This window comes from Cydia strobilella, chromosome 1, assembly GCF_947568885.1.
Source record: "Cydia strobilella chromosome 1, ilCydStro3.1, whole genome shotgun sequence".
Classification (NCBI taxonomy): domain Eukaryota; kingdom Metazoa; phylum Arthropoda; class Insecta; order Lepidoptera; family Tortricidae; genus Cydia; species Cydia strobilella.
Window position 1 is genome coordinate 8,414,805 of NC_086041.1, and position 13,338 is coordinate 8,428,142.

Here is a 13,338-nt window from a genome sequence, read left to right on the forward strand (position 1 = left end):
GCAACATGCGCAACAGAGGTACGAGATGAGTGGACGAGATGCACTTATGGAACTTGCAGTAGGGGTAGCAGAGAAGGCGCTATTATTGTTTGTCCCTGTCACAGTCACATTTTTTTTTATTCCCCTCCGTATAGGGCCCTCCACACTCATGCGCGAATTACGCCGCGAAGCCGCGGACGCGAGTGTGGAGTCTAGTTCGCTAGTGATCGAAATCGACTCCACACTCGCGTTCGCGGCTTCGCGCCGCGATTCACGCACGAGTGTGGAGGGACCTTATGGTTTATGCATGAATCTAGTATAACTGGATCGGTCATGAGGGCGGGGGGAAATGACCGAACGGTATAGTCTTATGTATCTTTCAGTAGGAGTAGCAGAGAAAGCGCTGTTATTGTTTTGTCCTTGTCACACTCACTTTTTTTTTCCCCCACCGTAAATTTAGTATGGTTTATGGCGGGCTACAAAACTTCTCGACCAATCATATTGTCGCATTGCGTATGTTTTGTCTCACGGGCGCACGCGTATAGCTGATCTATGTAATGCTAGGTCTATGGGTTTATGCTAGGAGTAGCCATTAACGATCATTCCCCTCTGTCGAAAATAGTCGGCCAATGGTCATACACAATGTATGGACTGACGTTTATCTGACATGGCTATTTTGACGTTACGTATACATTTGACGTTCCCCTCCCCCGCAAAAATTGGCAGACTTTTTTGTACAGCAAATTGGCGGCTCCGTTTGGTTATATCCTCCTAGGGTTTATGCATAGAAGTGGCATAGAATAGAAGGATCCTAAAGCTCCCCATTAACACTCCTACCTTGCAGTCCGCCTTGCAGGACTGCGGAGTAGGATATAGCTCACACTTCCTACATTGCAGTCCTACCTACCAGAGGACCTACCACGAAAGACGAAAATCGAAATTTCGCTATCTGCCTCCCTATCGCTCTTGCGATAAATTAGAATATCTAGTGATAGAGAGGCAGATAAAGAAATTACGCTTTTCGTTTTTCGCGGTAGACCCTCGTGTCGGTGGTCTTACAATTTGCTTACAATTCCGGTATGTGCTATTTCTAAAAAAAATATTGCGATTTTGGTGATTTTTTGATCACATACACATCGAATTCCTTTATATATTTCAATAAAATCTGCTAAGCCCGTGTTTTTCATTGTAAACAAAATGGCGGACTGCAGTCCTGCATCGGTCCAATTCGCTATCCTCCTGCACTCCACACTTGCGTTCGCGGCTTCGCGCCGCGTAGTCTGGAGTGCGCTTAAGAGGAAAGAGAAAAATAGTGCCATGCTTTGTCCTTATCACCGACCGGGTGGCATCATAGGTAGGAGGCGATGGCGAAATACCGAAATTTATAAGAGTGAAAGAGAAAAAATCCTATGCTGCCCAAATTTTATATGAATCTCAGAATAATGACTAAAGCATAGAAGTCGGACAAAAATGCTTCGCAAATATGTATACCCGTACTTTACTTCCTTACGAATTAGATAATGTGCCGAAAAGAGATGCATATATGCTTGTTATTTCTCATTTACGTACGGTGTCATAAGTTTGATAATTTGCTAGGGATGTGACTGTGTCGACTTTTTATATCGATAAATTATGCATAAGTTTATGTGCCGTGTAAAAGAATAATCACGAAATTGGCAAATTGATAATAGTCTGGCTAATGAAAGTTGAACCTGAAAAAACGCGGCAATTTCAAGAAATCTGTAGCAGGCGGCTCGTTGAAATGAAATGAAATGCGTGGAATACAAGGATTGCATAACTTTTATACTTTTTATAATTTTCATATTCTAAAAATCATTAAAAAGTATAAAAATTGTGCAATCCTTGGAATCAAAGAGCCGCCTGATATGAGGATTAATGCATGTACCTAATATAGCTTTTATCTCATTTGCAGTCTACCACTCAGAACCGTCTAACTATACCTCTCGTTTTTTTATCATTAGAAAGAAGGCGAGCGATCTTAACGTGTCGTTTTATCGAAAAACACTTTGAAAATAAGTCACAACAAATATAATATACGATCATTTACATACTTTTGCTTTCATAAGTAAAATATTGCTATATTTATTAAAAAACTTGTCAATAAAAAGACACGTGGAAATGGTTTACCGTTTTTTCTAATGCTAAAAGACTAAGTATAGTTTCTAGTCATGTACAGTCAGCTGCAGAGAAAAGGCACCCCCCCTGCATATAAAGTTCTGTAAATTAGTATGGACGTGGGGTACCTTTTCTCTGCAGCTGACTGTACCAAATAGGAAATGAAAAAAAAAAAACGTTCGTGTAATATATTTTTTTTATTTAATAATAGGGAATATTACGCGAAACTCGGCGTAGGTGGCGCCACTATCACAATCTGAGGGTCTATCGCGAAACAAGAAAATCGAACTTTCGTTATCTAACAAATCTAAAGGCGTGTTGTCTCCTCTTCTTTTTTCTATCTTCATAAACTCTATCACTTCCAATATTTTGTCCTCCTACCACCTTTACGCTGACGACCTTCAAATCTACTCTCAGGGCTCTATTACCGATCTATCACAGACTATCTGCGCCATGAACACTGACTTGGAGAGTATTTTAAATTGGAGTAAACGTTACGGTCTCAAGGTTAACCCTACTAAAACTCAGGTTATAGTCATAGGTAGCTCAAAGCTCACTGCCCGGATTGATTTAGGTTCTCTACCTGCCATTGTGTTTGACGGTATTCAGATTCCCTACTCTCTCCAGGTAAAGAATCTCGGTGTCATGATGGACCAGTCTCTCTTGGGTACCTCAGGTGAATGAGGTTAGCAGGAAAATGTTTGCTGCAACTGCATCACTCCGCAGACTCCGTAATTTCTTGCCTTACGCCACTAAGATTGCGCTAGCTCAATCCCTCTTATTGCCCATATTAGATTATGCCGACATTTGCTATCTGGACCTTACGGAGGACCAGCTGAATAAGCTCGAGCGCCTCCAGAATCTCGGTATAAGGTTTATATTTGGTCTGCGCAAATTTGACCATGTGTCACAGTTCCGTTCTCAGCTCAAGTGGCTTCCTATTCGTCTTCGCCGTGACTCTCATGTTCTCGCCCTTCTCTATGGCATTCTCTTTAACCCCGCTACACCACCTTATCTCAAAGAGCGTTTCAAGTATCTCTCTTCTATCAGATGTTCTCAGACTCATATTCTTGCTTCTCCCTCATCTACTTCTAAATTTTATAATAGCTCTTTTACCTTCCGGGCTGTTCGGCTGTGGAATGCTTTACCAGTAGAATTAAGATTAGCTAAATCTCTCCCCATATTCAAAAATCAGCTAAAACTATACTTTCTATCTCTGCCTTAAGTTGCCATTTTATATATTGTATATATGCTTGTATAAATATATATTATATATATATATATATATATTGTATTGTATATTTATTTGTGTGTTAGGTTTCGTTTTAATACCTATATGTATAAGTAGTAATTGTAGTATGTGTGTTTGTGTTTAATAGTCTCCATATTTAAGCTCTTTGCACTACCTGTTGACTTTTGTATGAGTTCTACATTTTCTGCTACCCAAAGGTTGTCTGGAAGAGATCGCTTTTTAGCGATAAGACCGCCTGTTGTTACCTGGTTCTATTTTTTCTTTAAATATTTCTTTGTAGTTTTACATGTATGTAAAATGTATAATTTTGGTGCAATAAAGAATATTTACTTACTTACTTACTTACTAACATCTCTGTCACTCTTGCGTATTCGAGCGATAAAGAGGCAGCTAGATAACGAAATTTCGGATTCGAGTTTTCCGGTAGGTCCCCTGAAAACTTGTCAAAAACCTGTTAAAGGTACAGTATGAATAAGTTACTCTACGGTGCACTAAAAAAGCTAGTGCTGCACTCTGGTGGCAGAACATTGCAGTAATATCCCCTATTCCTCGTCCTTTGGAAATCTGAAATAAAAAGTTGAGTTTTGTGACCAACAATATTAATAAAAGGAACATTCATCAATGATCATTAATGTCTTTTTTATTAGGGTTCCGTATCCAAAGGGTAAAGACGGGACCCTATTACTAATACTTCGCTGTCCGTCTGTCTGTCACCAGGCTGTATCTCATGAACCGTGATAGCTAGACAGTTGAAATTTTCACAGATGATGTATTTCTGTTGCCGCTATAACAACAAATACTAAAAAGTACGGTCCCCTTGGTGCGCGCGTCCGACCCGCACTTGACCGGTTTTTAGTATTAAACTATAGTCTGGCAAACACAATCTGTCAGTAAGTAAGAACAAAGAAAACTATAGGTACAGTCGAAGGCAAAAATATCGATCCAGACAAATGGCTTAAAAATATGTGAACACGATTTTATTGTCTGAGCGTACACATATTTTTGAGACTTTGGGAATGTATATATATTTATGCCCTTGACTGTACTCATCAATTAAAATGAGACAGTCCTGGGCCAAACTATAAGAAAGGATGTCGATAGGTTATTGATCTGAGGTCGATACATCACTATGCCAAAAATATAACCTTTCATACTTAGCAGAAAAGTTCGAAAATTTATGCAAAAATCTATATAGACTTGAATGCAAGTAATAATTACATAAACAATATATCGATTTCTATGTTTAGGGTCAGGCCCTATAAATTAATTTCTTCAAAATTGAACAAAACTCACCGATTAAAGGTTATCGGTTCGTGCGTATTTTCTTTTCTTCCTGTATGCGATTTACAGCCCTCGATCACACAAGACATTATCACAAAGGGAACTTCAAACCATTACAAATAAAAACTCAACACGTTTTTCAACAATCTTTCAGGAATAGCATGAATATAATTAAAATAAACCAAGATGACCGCTGTAACATCCCGAAATATTTCAACTAAAATAATACGACTATGTCAAGTTGTTACAGTTGACACCTACCTGTGAAATAACGAACTTATATTTTATTTGGCTGGATTATATTATAGAACCACATAGGACCATTTGACAATTCCCTCAGTTCATCTTATGACAATACTGAAAAAAAACGAAAGAACTTGCGGATTGTTATCTCACTCACTCATAGACAAAAAGTAATAACGTGTTGTGAATACGATATCTTTTACCAAGCTTTTATTTTTGCCCGGCTTCTTTGCTTTAGTCATTATTCTGAGATATGAATATACTTTCTCTTACCCCCGGTCGCTCGGTGGCGCGTCTATAACTACTGCGTCTATGACTGGTGGCGATTGGCCTTGGCATAGGCCAAGGGGGATTTTAGGTATTTTTTTAGTGTCCTATAATGGAAATCCTGTAATTTAACCATAAAGATCCATATCCATTTTGTTTCTAACATGTGGAAATATGTATCACGCCGCATCAGGGACACGTTAGAGAAGAACGTTGCCCATTTCGACAGACGTAGTACTACAGGTTATGGAATCCCAAATGGTTCTTCGGAAGATAAGGATAAGCGATCTCCTTCATGCCGTTGGTATTCGAGATGTTGTGGCTCTTATCAAAATGATAACAACACCAACAGTAATAGGTGGAACTTCGAACAGCTAAACCGCACTTGGATAGGTGCCATCACATGGGTAAGCAGTAAGCAATACAGTTTATTTAATTTTATACTATTGAGGTAGGAGCTTCTAACAATAACGGGAGCAGTAATAAACATTTATTCAGAGATAAACCATTTGTAGATATTTATGCGTCCTCATATGTCATATATAGCATTACAGTTTATTTTATGGATGTATAATAATATATCAATGTATAATAGCTATATCAATTCATGTTACTGTTTTTGTTTTACAGAGCAGTGCTCTAGTTGTTGGGTGGTATGCCAGTCAACTGCTTCACTTAAAATACAAGTGCCATCTCAAGGATCCCTCTAAGAAATGTCCATCAATAAATGGCATATTTTCTGCTTTGTATCCATATGTGAAATTTGTTAAGAAAAATGATGGAGTCTTAAAACCTATTCCTGACATTGAGAATGTGTTAAGGGGTTTTACTTGTACAGTACATTTTATAACAAATGAACATGCTGTAGAGAAACATCATACTTCAAGCAGTGGTGCTTGTAGTACTGATTCATCAGAAAATGATTTAGGAGAAGTTTTGAATTCCATTGAGAACAAATTAGGGCTTGCTGCTCTTGAAAATGGCCACCACCAAGATGGCTTGAACCTTCTCAGGTTTGTATAACTAACTAATAATCTCAACCTAAATAGGCAACCTACAGTAGCTGCCCATTTAGGTTAGGAAATGGGCAACCTAAAGTTGCGTACGCATTTGAGCGGCTAGACGCGTGCCGCATGGTGATGTGTTTATGTTTGGGCGAGGCAACACGCTCGCGGCGAGCCGACTTTGTGCGCCGCACAAAATGCCGTCGGACGCGATAACAGCTGCTGCTGCGTTTATTATAATTCATCGAATAATTAATAAAATAAGAAATAGTGTCCTCGGTCGTGGATGAAACAGTTATATAAAAATCGTGATTTATGTGGTTATACATCTACTTCACCAAATTCACTTCACATTTACGTCACAGCGCGCGCGCCGCACACGGGCACGCTCGGATATACGTCCAAATTAGTCGAGGCACGCACACCGAGGCGCCTTTGAGCACGGTCAAAAGACCGACTCCGGCCGGCTCACAGCGAGCCGCCTCCGCCGTGAGGCGCGTACGGATTTGAGCAAACAGGCGAGCCGTGCGTGCCTCGACCCGAAGCTGCCTCAAATGGGTACGCACCTTAACTGTAAAACCTTGATAATCCAAACCATAGAGAAATAAGTAAGCAGAGTGCTCACTCCATACATCAGTTTTGTTACTAAAACAACTATTATTTTCGTAGTCGACATCTAGCGTCAAGTAGCGGAATTATCAGTACTGCTACTCGACAATAGATGTATATAACTAGTGGCTCTGTGAACTGTAGACCTCGCGAGCATAGCTTAAGATAAGATGGATGTGTAGAGCTGTCCTGCCGACTAACCACCAAAGATCAGTAGATCCGTAATGTAAAGTAACCTAGATAGCGGATGGAATGTTTATTGTTAAAAAAGATTAGAAATTAAATTAAAATTCTTGTTGACCGAAGCGTAGCGAAGGTCTACGGTTTGACTCGGGCATTTTGCTTTTGTATCTCCAGATGTTCTCCTCTACAGGTCGCAATTCTCAACCGATTCTCGTGAAATTTTGTGACCATATTCTATGATTAAATAGAATTTTTTTGTCGACCCGGTTTTTGGATTTTTTTCTAAATGGCGGAGTCGTGATAGCTCGCGCCCAAACAAATAGTCGTATCGATATCATAACAGTATTTTCTTTTTGAGATATGTTTACAGATTAAACGGCGAAAAATGCAGAAATTTTGTATTGCTGGTTTTGGCGGTAGTTTAGTTTATACTCGAGAATGAGTAGCCGTATTTCGTCAGCTTAGATAAGAACTAGCATGGCGTATTTTGCAGACAGTCGCTTTTTTCGTTTGCAACGGGTGGTCCCTGGTTCGATCCCCGGTAATTGTATGCTGCTGCATAACTTTTTGTATTTTTTTAACTTAAATTTCGTATTGTTTTTTATTTTTTTTCTATTTTCAAAAATGGAAATAATCGTATTATTGATTGATCAAGCGCGGGCTAAGCGAAAGCGTATCCGTTTCATTTTTACAAGCTTTTATATAACTAGACCTAAAAAATATGTTTTTTTTTTGTTATTTTAATTTTCTAGTATTCTTAACCGCGGAGCCATACATTTATTTAGATTTAAGTGGTCCTTATTCCGAATTTTATATAATGTTATTTACAGTTTTTCTCTTAAAATACGTAGATTTTTTTGCACCATAAACTTTGAGGTTTAGGTAGTATATAGATTCGTTTGTCTGAGCGGGTTTATGGAGCCAATTATTCAATAATGTTATAGAAAAATTCAATAAAAATTGAGAAGATTTTGCTCAACGCCTGTCCGTATGAGTGATCATCCATGTTAAACAAGATGGTGAACTTAAGTTTAATAATAACTAACAAAGATGTCACTTTAAGACAGGTGACCTAGCTAAGTAGTGCCTTATTTGCTCGATATGTGGTGACATCGTGAGGTCGAAACGCGCCGATTTTTAGGGTTCCTTATCCAAAGGGTAGAAACGGGACCTAATACTTACTAAGACTCCTCTGTCCGTCTCTCCGTCTGCATGTCACCAGGCTGTATCTAATGAACCGTGATAACTAGACAGTTGAAATTTTCACAAATGATGTATTTCTGTTGCCGCTATAGGAACAATATACTAAAACCTACGGAACCCTCGGTGGGCGAGTCCGACCCGCACTTGTGCGGTTTTTAGAGTTTCGAGCGCTTGATTTCGTATGGCTCCCTTCAATATATCTCCACTACTGAGCATTTCAATACTTTTGGAAATTCAAAAATCAGCCAGGTATACAGGGTGGTTTGGGTCAGTGAGGGCAACTACCAGATCCCGTGCTGCTACGTGAAAATGGTCTTAGAAAACCTCTCAATTTCAAATGAATGAAGATTGGGGTTTAAAGCAGGGACCGGCCCGCTATCCCTTATCGGGGTTTTATAAGGGTATTGCATAAGGCTTAACTCACCATACCCTTTGCCAGAAGAAACCCTTTGTTTTGGTTTTAAAAACCCTTATATAAAGCTACCACATTTGAGTAATCGGTAGCCCAAATACCCTTACAAAACCCTTATCATCCGCTCACCAACACCTTGCATATTGCTTATAAGGGTTAGCCTTATAAAGGGCTTCCCTTTTAGCATAGTATAAGCGTGCTAATTTAAGTCGTCTACCTTGTTCATAAAGCACAAATTACTTCGAATCCGAGCGATCGTCGGCGGCGACGGCGGCGTTCTTTGACTAGACACGTATTTTCTTTCCTTTTCATACACTACCGTAGATATATACTAATCCTGTCTCTTTCACGCAAAGGGAAACCTTTATAAAAAGCGCTTAAAGATAAGGGTAACCCTTATTAAGAGCTAGCCTTATTTTTGGTTAGCTCTTCGGTAAGGGTTAGTCAAAGGTAAGGGTATGAATGGGCTTGCAGTTCAATAGGGAAAGTCTTTCAATGTGTTAGCCGTGTTTAAGTGTCGCCCATTGAAAGGGTTTTATCGCGGAAAGGGTTGTCCGGTCCCTGGTTTAAAGACTGTGTACACATGTCTTTATCAACTTGCCTTAGCTAGTGGCTCGTTACACCCTTGATGAAAGCACCCACTTAATTGAAATAATGCCATTTATTATAATCTCTCTCTCTCTCTGTTTGTTATAGGTCTGCAGCAAGTCGTAGCCATGCACCAGCTCAGTACAATTTAGGGTTGTGTTATGAGATGGGACTTGGAGTTGCTGCTGACGAAAAAATGGTATAGAAAGCTTTCTACATTATTTTGTCTTTATTTGACATTTCCCTTTAACTAATAGCGTTAACGGTTAAGAACACATTGGGGTGTATAATAATAAATTATACCTACAAAGTCAGACCGAACTAGGTTTTGGAATACAAAGTAGTATATAGTATATTATGTAGAAGTCAATGCGACCAAATCCGTTTGCGGGAATATCCGAACGTGACCGCTTATTTTCAAACATCAATACATGATTGTTATGTTCATTGACAAAGCAGCTCTTGCTTTCAGCACTTCAGCAGTTAAAAGTAGGTGCATGTGCTCTGTTGCCCACGGCACAGATTATATAATAGTTCTTACGAACTCAGTAGTACTATTAGTTATTCTGTGCCCACGGTGGAAAAATGTCCCGCAGACGGATTTGGCCCCATTGACCTACGCAAAGTTTTCTGGATTTGCTTAATTGAATGCAACTTTTGTTTTCATATTTCAGTATTTCCTTAGTTTGATATATGGACCGATTTTTTATTCGTATATTTCTATAAAATTTGGCCGGTTTAAAGAGCTCTTCACTGGGTGTAATAAATACAGAAACCCAATTTGAGACAAAAAAAAATCCGTTTAGTTATGAAAATTTCATACGTTTTCGTAACTCGAATTTTTTTTAGGACTAGGTGAAATTTCGATTATTAATTTAAAAAAAAAATTGATTAAATAAAAATGGACTGTGTACGTGTATTTTAGTATAGAATTTTTTTGGACTAATACTTAGGCTATGGAGCTGTACCGATCAGCCGCTGCTCGGGAACACCCTGCAGCCCTTTACAATTTGGGGATCTACTATGGGCAGGGCCGAGGAGGACTCACGCGGGATGTAGCCACTGCCACTCGTTTGCTTCGTCTAGCTGCTGTGCAGGTAACTAAATTGTAACCATCTAAGCCCACCCTTTCAGCACATTGTTGACAGTGATATGCCTGCAGCCTGTGTGTCCGCATTTAACTAAATAGTCTGCTGGTAAAAGGGGTTATTGCTTCTGTCCTTTCGACGGGCGTTTAGTACATGCTCTTATTTAAAAATACCAATGGGTTTTACAAGTTTTTAAAGTTCATACGATGTGGTGAATCATTTTATTATGTTGTATTTCTAGGGTCAGCAAGATGCCATTAGAGCTCTAAAAGAACTTGAAGAAGACATCGTTGAAGCAAAGCTGAGGAGCGAAGACGACCGATCGACGTATGCCTATCCTTCTGCGCCATACCTACATAATGACAATAGTAATATTATGCCAGCCCATGCCACTCTTTTTGTTGAAAATACACAAATGTTTCGTCCTCAAATTTATTAATTTTTTTTTGTAGGTCAACTATAAATAGTTCCAACGTATTTTTGTGATTTCAATCAATTATCTTGTTCATAATCCATTTAGTCGAACAATCATCCTATAAGGTGTATTTTCTGGTATTTAGTTTTAAGTTTACCTATTAGTATTTTAAAGATATTTACAGTACATATGGTGCTACTTTCTCGCACTAGTGCGTCAAATACGATTTTCGTGCATGTGTCGAAAGTTTAAAGGGCCATATGTACTGTAAAACGTTGTACGATACACGTGCGAATAGGTAATTCGCAACTCGTGTCGATTTAAAACACTCCCTGCGGTCGTGTTTTAATTTATCGCCACTCGTTTCGTATTTCCTCTTCCGCACTTGTATCGTAATGTACTAATATGTACAGTATAACCCGCTTAAGAAGATTCTGAAGGGAACGCAACAAAAACGGGAAATCGTAGGTATTAACCGTAAAAAAATGGATGAAAACAAGTTGCAGGGACCAGTTAGAATAGTGTTAACGCGGGAATAGTTATTTGTTTTACAATTACAAGGGGGCAAAGTTGTTGTTTAACCGCTCATGCTAATATTGATACCCGACCCGAGCAAGCAAAAGATTCTAAAATTGAACCACCACCCTAACGAGTAGAAAAATTATTTCCACCTTGGGCTAAAACACTTAAATCCCTCACAGCGCTTAGGATTCTATTATAGAATCCCTTGCTACGCTCAGGATTTAATCCTTCGCTTCGTTCAGGATTCAATGTACGCCCTCGCCGTAAATATGTAATTTTGCTTCCTTGTGACACAATCTACTAATTTCCTTATGATAATAAATAATTATGATCACTAAATAACTAAAATATTGACTTGTGCGATAGTGGCTTTAACGGTGGCGGGATTATTTGTGTGACTTAAACAATGAGAGTTCGTTTTGCTTTTTAGCACGAATCTTTGATATTCGATGTTAAGTATGCTGAAAGATAATAGCTATTATACTTACTTTACTCTTTGGACAATAGTGTGGCCGAGAATGTCCTTTGAGTCTATTTTGGATGAGGTCTCAAAATTACGCTCCTAGATGTACGTTTTAGTTTCATTAATTTTAGGTGTGTGTAGAACTACCTAGTCGGCTCATAAGTTCTGTCACTGGCCTTTAAAATTTAAATTTGGAACTCCTAAAACAAAAACCGTTCTGCATTTGAATTTCGAATCTTTATTAAATATTTGAGTACTATAATTTTGCAATTTTCTGTTTTCTTCAACATGGAGTGGACGCTTAAAGATAGCCGTACCGCAATAATTGCACTATATCGTTGTGGTCACTCGCCGACTAAAATTTTTAAGCTACTTGAAAATTTAAAATTCTCTAAGATTTGTGTATCGTACCATAGAAAGATACAGTGAGGTCTCTAGTTTAAATGACAAGAAAAGAAGCGGTCGTCCGCGTACAGCTAGGACTCCAGCGGTTGTACAAGCAATTAGGGCACGCATTGCCAGAAATCCCGCTAGGAAACAAAAAGTTATGGCCCTCCAGATGGGTTTGAGCAAAAACACGGTGAAAAGAGTGCTTAATCAAGACCTGAGACTTCGTGCTTATAAACGAAAAACTGGCCATCTTCTCAATGGTCGGCTTAAAGCTTTAAGGCTTAAAAGATCTAAAGCTTTATTGAAGAAGTACGCTAAAAATAAGCACCGTTGTATACTGTTTTCGGACGAGAAAATTTTTGACATAGAAGAAAACTGTAATAAACAAAATGATAGAGTGTACGCTCGCAATAGTAAAGAAGCGTCTAATAGCATTCCCCGTATTCAAAGAGGTCATCACCCTTCATCTGTGATGGTTTGGCTGGGAGTTTCTTATGCGGGCGTCACTAGTATGCATTTTTGTGAGAAAGGAGTAAAAACTAGTGCCAAAGTGTACCAAGACACGGTGTTGACTAATATTGTGAAACCACTATCCCATACGATGTTTCTAAACCAGCATTGGGTTTTCCAGCAGGACTCTGCTCCAGCCCATAAGGCAAAGTCTACACAAGCTTGGCTCGCCTCCAATAAAATCGACTTTATACGGCATGAAGATTGGCCCTCCTCTAGCCCAGATCTTAATCCTTTAGACTATAAAATATGGCAGTATTTAGAGGAAAAGGTGTGCTCAAAACCTCATGCAAATCTAGACTCGCTGAAAAAATCTCTTGCTACGGCAGTGGCCAATATCGACATGAAAGTGGCACGTGCGTGAATCCATTGACGACTGGCCACGAAGACTTCAAGCCTGTGTAGATAATTATGGCGGTCATTTTGAATAAATGTTATACATTTAGATTCTCTAGTTTATAAGCTTTCAAACGCTGTACAAATTATACGGAATAAACTTAAACTTTTGATTTTATTTTATACTATGTATATGACAGAACTTATGAGCCGACTAGGTAGTCCCGTTTGAAGTTTTTGCACGGCTCTAGTCCTTTAGAAAGACTCTCGTCATTAATTCTGGGTTTAATGGCTCCTCTACACGATGGCCCAGCGTAGGCCAGTCCAAGGGACGCATTTATGCGTTAGAGAGAGCAAGTGATATTGCTATCTCATTCCACCGCATAGCTGCGTCCCTATGACTGGCCTACGCTGGGCCATCGTGTAGAGGAGCCATTACGTTAAACTCACGTGATTT

The 13,338-nt window shown here is 39.0% G+C and overlaps 1 protein-coding gene across 1 annotated transcript; it reads left to right on the forward strand.

The window, feature by feature from the left end:
* Nucleotides 1-5,214: 5,214 nt before the first annotated feature.
* Nucleotides 5,215-13,322, forward strand: LOC134740702 (uncharacterized). Its single transcript, XM_063673273.1, has 5 exons — nt 5,215-5,565; nt 5,789-6,171; nt 9,266-9,356; nt 10,111-10,254; nt 10,487-13,322. Exons 1-5 carry the CDS (start codon nt 5,323-5,325, stop codon nt 10,682-10,684), a joined length of 1,059 nt encoding a protein of 352 aa, XP_063529343.1. The 5' UTR covers nt 5,215-5,322; the 3' UTR covers nt 10,685-13,322.
* The last annotated feature ends 16 nt before the right edge of the window (nt 13,323-13,338 follow it).